This window comes from Mastomys coucha, unplaced genomic scaffold (assembly GCF_008632895.1).
Source record: "Mastomys coucha isolate ucsf_1 unplaced genomic scaffold, UCSF_Mcou_1 pScaffold23, whole genome shotgun sequence".
NCBI lineage: Eukaryota > Metazoa > Chordata > Mammalia > Rodentia > Muridae > Mastomys > Mastomys coucha.
The window spans coordinates 37,132,153-37,140,069 of NW_022196906.1; the positions used below are offsets into that span (position 1 = coordinate 37,132,153).

General features: G+C 47.8%; 1 protein-coding gene across 2 annotated transcripts in view; it reads right to left on the reverse strand.

Moving 5' to 3' along the window:
* Window positions 1–7,917, reverse strand: part of Pou2f3 (POU class 2 homeobox 3) — an 85,023-nt gene that overhangs the window by 49,915 nt on the left and 27,191 nt on the right. For both annotated transcript variants that reach the window (XM_031344616.1, XM_031344615.1), the window contains one exon: window positions 5,343–5,377. In XM_031344616.1, coding sequence (XP_031200476.1) covers window positions 5,343–5,377 — 35 coding nt within the window. The remainder of the gene's footprint in view (window positions 1–5,342; window positions 5,378–7,917) is intronic.

The following is a 7,917-nucleotide window of genomic DNA, read 5'->3' on the forward strand; positions in this document are numbered from 1 at the left end:
GGCCTTGAACTCAGAAATCCACCTGCCTCTGCCTCCCAAGTGCTGGGATCAAAGGCATGCACCACCACCGCCCAGCTGCCCTATTTCTAATATAGCCCTGCCAGGCTCTTCTGTTCCCAATTGCTTTGCTGCCTTGGAGCAGGGAGGGATGTTGTATTGGTTCCCCGAATCCAACTCTGCTCTCATTTTCCATTTTTTTTTTTTTTTTTTTTTTGAGCCAGGATCTTGCTAAGCTATCCAGGTTAGTGTTGAACTCTCTCTGTAGCCCAGGGAGGCCTTCCATGTGTCATCCTTCTACCCTGGTCTGTTGAGCAGCTTAACTAAGAGCACTGGCTACTTCTTTCTTTTATACAGAACCTCATCTTGGATAATCCGTCTTCCACCCAGACTGACAGTTCTGGAATGCGTCAGAGCAACCAGAGAACCTGCCATCCCTCATTCTCAGTCTCCTGGGCCTTTCAAACAGGAGGGCCCATGTTTCCTTCCAGCATGTTGGGCTCTCCTTGGGAGTTGTGTCTTCTTGTGAGACTCTTAAACCTAGGGATTCGGCCTATGGATGCTGCGATACACAGGCTCCCCTCCTGTAAGACACACTCGGTTTCCCCACCTTGGACTGGAAGTGCTTGTGGGCAGGGACGGTGCTGCCTTCCTTCTCTACTCCATAGCACCCAGCCAAGTTTGCAGAACAAAGCCAAGCTCAGTTCTTTCCTTTGCTCCTTAAGCTCCGCCGTTCCTGGGTGCCCCGTGTGGGAGCTTACTCTGCTACCCACAGACCCTTCCCTGCCAGCTGTAGAGCTTGGTGTTGCCACTCTGTGTCTGCCTCACGCTGAATCCTCAGAGAACTTTTTTTTTAAATGGAATCATTCAGATTTTAGAGATGGTGCCCTGCGGAGCCAATTAATTAAATACTACAAGTCTGCATGTATCTTAACAGCCAGAAACAAACTCACTGTATGTAGGGGCACATCAGGGCTCTGTATGAGATGGCATGGAAGTCACCAGAAGGACATCGGCAAACCATATATAGTGTTAGTGGGCCCCAATTACACCTCCCTACCTCCCTAGACCCTGTCTTCAACCTCCTCCATCTGCCACTAGATGAACTGGCTCTGCCCTCTTGTTCTTTGATGGCAGTCCCACCAAAGCTCAAACCCCCAAGCCAGAAACCTCAGGGGCACATTTCCTCATCCCTCTTTTTATGGTCTACAACCAATCTGTTGCCCTAACACTCCTGGTCCTATGTCAAGAGAAGCTCTCTCCAGCCACGGTCTCTTCATGTCCAGCAATGTACTTGTCACAGTAAATACAACGGTCTATGCGTTCAGGAGCTTGTGTAAGGAGCACGCACTCATGTTCACCTTTGATCTTCACAACCACCCCACACAACAGATACCATTATTGTCCATATCTTACAGATGAAACCAAGCCACATGGAGATAGAAGAACATGCCCAGGGTCACACAGACACATAGCACAGACCCAGTATTGAAGCCCAGGTAAAGTGGCCCTGATGACACACTTCAGTGTCTTCTTCGTTCTCATCCCTGGTTTACCCACCTGTGTTCATTACAACACCATCCCAGTTGGCTTTTCCCACAGTAGTTCTCCATCCACCTTGCCTTCCTCACCCCCACACCCCATCAGTGTTCTGCCTTTGACTGATGTTACTTACATTTGAAATGCCACATGACCCCCTGTTTCCTATAGAAGAAGCTCTGAGCCTCATGGCCAGGTGCTCAGAGACCTTCTTAATTTGGCCCAACCCACAGTTCCAGCTTCACGTTCTGCCAACTCATCCCCTGATCCACCTCCAGTTCCTGCCAAATTGAGCCTTCTCTCTGCATAAAGTCTTCATTCACACTGTCTTCTGTGCTTGGGACACCCTCAATACTTTCTGCCAGCCAGAGCCCCACTTCCAGGACTGTCTTTACAGAGAGATTCTCAGGCAGTGTCACAGAGCTCAGCACCCTCCCTCATGCCTTACAGGAGTCTCTGCTTAGACTGTAATTTCTCTTCTTACAAGGGACACCCTCTGTCTTACATATAAGAACTAATATCCAGGGAATCAGCAGAGGGTCCCAGCTATGACTCGATGGGTCTTTCTGCCTTTGCTCCAACATTACGAAGGATTCTTTTCACTGCATGCATAGCCAAATATCAAAAAGTCTAGAAAGGCCTTCTAGAACCTACTCTCCCTTGCATTCTATGGCTTGACTCCTTGACCCAGTTTTTTTTTTTTTTGTAAGAAAATAAATAACGCCAGCTGTGGTAGCACACTTGGAAGTCAGAGGCAGGAGGATCAAGGGCTCAAGGTCATCATCGGCTATGTATTAGCTACATGGCAGACTTGAAGACAGCCCGAGCCACTTTCTCAATAAGCAGAGGAACAAAAAGTGGAAGCCTGACTCCAACCCGTTTACATCAGAATGTACACCCATCAGCGGGTGGTAGTCAGAGAAAAATGGCAGTTTCTTAGCACACAGACTATAAGAGTCTTGGAGACCATCTTATCCAAACCTCTACACTTCATCCATGAGGACACTGAGACCCAGAAGGAAGAGACATGTGAAAGGCCAGTGACTAGTGAAGGACAGGTAACATTAGAAGCCAGGGTTTGCCTCCATCTGGGCAACTGGCCTCTGCCCACTGCCTTTCAACTCTACTGTGGCAGCCCTGAGACGAAGAGACAGGCACCTCTGCTCCTAAAGATCTCCTGAAGATCACTGGCTCAATGTGGCCATGTTACATGCACAGTGGGATAGCCAACAACCCTGGTCCATTCAACTTCAGGCTGCAGTCCATCCAGCCCAGGCTGCAAGGCTAGCTTGTACCAGCTAGCTTAGGGCTAGGTATTGGGGCTCCAAGAGTAGCATGCTCTTTTGCTCTGAGGAGTCCAACACCACCTTGTTTGTGTCTGAGCACAACCACGCTTTCCTCCTGTCCTCTCCCCACTCCCTCTGCCTCCCATTTAGTCATAATGAGGTCATAGTCTCTGCTCCCAGGCCTCTCCCCAAGAATGGTGTGTTTAGACGGAGAGATGCAGAGGAGGATTCAACAAAGGAACCAGGGGAAAATAAGCTCTAGAGTCAGAGGCATGTTTTCAAATCCTGCCCCAGCCAGTTGACCAATTGTATGACCTTTGTCAACTTGCTTCATCTCACAGGTCCTTGATTGAAAAGGGGCAGGGCTGCCTGGAAGGCAGTTTCCTCACCGGTAGAGTCCGGGGTAGCAACACATAATTATCTCCTGGGCCGTGGTAGGAATGGATGAGATAGACAGCCTGCAGCATTGGTGGGCAGTATCTGAGGGCTGCCTTCCATTGATGTGAAGGACAGAGGAAGCCCAGGCTACAGACTACCCTCAAGCCCCTCCCCAAATGAAAGTCTGCTCCATTTGCTCCTGTCAGTGTTGAGAAACCAGAGGCAAGACCACTGGATGTGGAAAGGGCCAAGACCTCCATGTGGACACCTGGGCTGTCCAGCACAAGCTACATCCCACAGGAAACCAAACACACTGCCTGGCAGCTGGCATAGCCACCTTTTGGTCTGCGTTCACTTCCTGGATGGCCAGCTAAAGCCGGAAGGGAGTGAGAAGCGGACCTAGGCTTAGGATCCTGAGGCCTCAACCTACTCAGTACTCCTTCAGAATTACAAAATCTTTGGATGTCTGTCTTTCTACATTCTAATTTGCCCAGTTGAATGTCCCACCCCTCCTTTTTTTTTTTTTGAGGGTTGGGGGAAGGAGTTGAGGAAGGGTCTAACTCTGTACCCTACCCCCGCCCCCCCCCCCCAGGCCAGGCTCAAATTCATGGTAATCCTCATGCCTTCCACAGTACTGACTGTACCAGATGGGGAGGGACTCCCATGTGTGTCTGGCTGGAATTTTCTCTCTGATAAGAATCAGTCTCCCATCTAGTGACGTTGTGCAAGAAGCTGATTCTGTAGCCTTCCTTTCTAGTTATTGCGGAATTTATTATACTGCATAGACTGGGAGTCCTTCCTCATAGCTAACCCAGATCTCTCTTTAATGGGGCCCATGGCCCTTGGTCTCCAGGGCAGATAGAAAGCAGTTGGTTTTTCATTTTTTGGCAAAATTCTCAGGCTTCTTCATGAACCAAACTGGATCACTTGCCTGGGAGGTTTTGGTTTAGGGCTCTAGATTATCTTCTCTTCAACTTTGAAAGATGCTTCTAGAATGAACAGCCTTTTAAGAAAATATTCATAGTAACTTTTGATTCCTTCTTTGGATATGAGAACCCAAAAATACATGCAGTAAGTGTACTGCATGCTTGACCCGACCCCATTCTTTCCCAAATTTCCAGCCAAGCCTGGACTAGGAGAATGAGTATGGTGATCATCTGAGACACTATACACACACACACACACACACACACACACACCAAATTTAACCAGCTAAAGGCAGAAACAGGAGCAGACACCAGGCTTCCTGGCCTTATGTCTACCCTTAGCTCTACTCCCTCCCCAGCTTCACATTGTCAGCAGCCCAGCCTTCCTCCCCATCATACCCTGCCTTACCTCCCACCTCCCAGGCTCCCTCTATTGGCTTGTTACCTAGAGGGACATGTCATTTTAACCTTCTCTCTAGCCATTCCCTTTGATTTCTCTGCTATCTTCCAACTCCATCTGGCTCTGTGCAAAGCCCTTCCAAACTAAGTCTAACTTCATCCACTCTGGGTGACTTCCAAAGCCCTAAGCTAGTGCCTCCATTTCTCAAGCCTGGTTACACGCTCCTTGTCTGAGTCAGAGCCGAGCTTGCTATGTAGCAAAGGACGACCTTGAATTTCTGATCTTCCTTTGTCCTTCTAAGTGCTGGGATTTCAGGCTTGCAACACTATGCCCAGTCCCCATGTTGCTATGGAGAAAATCGAGGCTTCCTCCCTGCTAGGCAAGCATCCTGCTCCCTGAGCTGCGTCCCCAGCCCCCAAGTGCTCCTGTCTGAAAGATTCTTCTTCCCCTACTGTGACCTCTATCAACTTGCTTTTGATCAAGAGTTTCTTATGGAAGACTCGGCTACTCTGTCTCTTGGGGCTCTGTAAACTCCTCTCTGTCATCAGATAGTCACCCTATAAATCCACTGAGGCTCAGTCAATACCTGGGGAGCTGAAGCTCTGCAAGTAGTTATGCCAACTATGGACAAATGGGAGCACTGCACTCTAGAAGGGAGACCCCAGCTCTGGAGTATGGTGGTGGCTGAGAGGACAAAGTCAGGGTCCTTTTATCCTGAAAGCTAGATGATGGAGAAGAATCACCAACAAATGTTATATTTGTCTGACACCCCCAGAACTTACAGGATAAAAGTCTTCCGACCCAAGTTCTTCTTACCTGTCTGTTGAAATCTAGGCCATTTCGATCATTTCCTGGAAAGAGATAACAGATACATATATATCAATCTCGTGTGATCAGGACAGAGAGAAAAAGGATGCTGGGAGGAGCTGACTTCACCTATAGCCCCAATCTCACTCTTCATCCCATTTTCTGGAAACATAAGGGGCTGCATGAGCAGCTAAGGAAAGAGTCACCTTGGAGGGCAGGCTGACTCGCCCAAGGTCATACAGGAAGACCCAGAGCCCGTGTTCTAGCATAGAAAGCCTACACCCACCAGTTGTCCTGTCCTTCACTGATCAGCAAGAGAGGGCTGCTCAGAGAAACCAAAGGGACCATCCTATGCCAGCTGAGACTTCCTACTAGCCCTACCCTCTGGGCATTATGATGTCTAAGTTCTGTCTGATAGGTAGGCATCTGTCTTGTCCCTCCAACCCTCAGCCTTGTATTTCTTGTTTTGTTGATCCTGTTTCCTTCCATTGTTGCTGTCTTAGTGTGACTGAGTGTGGTAGCACATGCCTTTAACCCCAGCATTCTAGGGTCTCCAAAATGACAACAACAACAAAAACAACCCAACAACAACAACAAAAACAACTCACCAACTACAACAACAAAATCAGTGGTCAGGCGTAGTCCCGGCTGGTGTCTTTCCTGAGGATGATTTTGAACTCCTGATCTTCCTTACCCTCCATCTCCTAAGTGCTGGGATTACAGCTATGTGACACCACACCCAGCCCTTTTCTTTCTTGACAAATATTACACTGAAAAAGTAAATATGTGCCTAACAGAAAAGCTGCTAGGTGCAGAGAAGCCTAAACTGACAGGAACATTGCTCTGGGGAGACATAACCAATAATTAATATTTTGGGGTATTTTGTAGCCTCCCCCCTCTTTTGAAGCAGGGCCTCATGTAGCCTAGACTGTCCTCAAACGTGCTGTGTAGCTGAGGATAACACTGACTCCTGCTTCTCCTGCTCCTGCTTCCTAGGTCCTGGGATTGCAGGCATGCACCACTATGCCGGGTTTATACTGTGTGTGACTGGAACCCAGAGCCTACTCATGCTAAGCAATCACCCTACCAACTGGGCACATCGCCTGCTCACTTTACAGCCTTTTCATTCTAGCTTTACTTTGTGGATGTTTATCATCGGTCCAGACTCTTACCCTTTTTCCAAGGAATATCGTAAATGTGCTTTTGCATGCTTTTTGAACTATGCCTACTTCTCCTATATTTGTAAACTTCATTTTAATCACCAAATAACACTCTATTTTAAAGGCATACCATAATTTGCTTAAACATATACTTAAATTACTAGATAAACTGAAGGAGAAAAACAACTTCTGCAAGCTGTCCTCTGAGGGTATGGAAAGGTGGCTCAGTTGTTCAAAACAGTTGCTGCTTGCTCTTCTGGAGGACCCAAGTTCAGTTCCCAACACGCATGTTGGGCAGCTCACAGCCTTCCTAACATTCCAGCTCCAGAGGATCAGACACCCATCTCCAGCCAATGCCAGCAACACACACAAACACACATACACAAACATACACCTATATACACACACATATGTATACTTGCATACACATTCACATGCCCACACATATACACAAATAAAAATAAGTCTTAAAAAAAAAATATCATCACCTGACCTTCACAAAGTACTCAGGGTAGCACTTGCACACACCCCACAAATAAATAAATGTAATAAAACTTTGGCCGGGCAGTGGTGGCACACGCCTTTGATCCCAGCACTTGGGAAGCAGAGGCAGGCGGATTTCTGAGTTTGAGGCCAGCCTGGTCTACAGAGTGATTTCCAGGACAGCCAGGACTACACAGAGAAACCCTGTCTCGAAAAAACAAAACAAAACAAAACAAAACACCTTTATGAAAAGCGCTGTTTTCAGTTATAACCTGGCACTAGACTTAGAATACAATAGAATTGCAATATAATGATTGAACGAAAGACTAAGTTCATAGGTAAGTTAACTCAGGACTTTGGTATAGCTTAGCATGGCATCTGACTCCAATTCTGCCTCCTTTCTGCTGAGGGCTTTTTGCACTTTGTCTTCTGGGTTTTCTCCCTCTCTCCCAAGCACCCTGAGTTCTGTTCATACAGACCCTTCAGACAGGTCCAGGTTACCACGCCCCATCAACACTGTTACCCTGTGCAGCCTTGGTCCCTCTCCTCTTGGGAACACAGACTCCTCCTCACGGATGGCCGGGAGACACACATTTTCTGTGAATTTCTTAAGCACTTAACACAAATCAGAGGCTTGAAAATGCCTGAGACCCACGGCTGGATGGGACCTAAGTGACTTTCCCAGCACCTTAACTTACAATCCCCTCAGCCTAGGGGGCAGCACCTTCCTGCACATTTGTCAGCCATCTCTAAGGGGACCTAGGCTAGCAGGACAGTAGGGAGGGGTAAGGGGAGGTACAAGGGAGCCTATAGCAGAAGGTCCGCTGCAAGTAGCTAGGACCGCACATAAACCCTCGAGGGGAACTAACGTCAGGAGGGCCACACATTAACCACTGTGCTTGTGGGTATAAACTAAAAGAAAAAAAATTACTTTTTTTTTT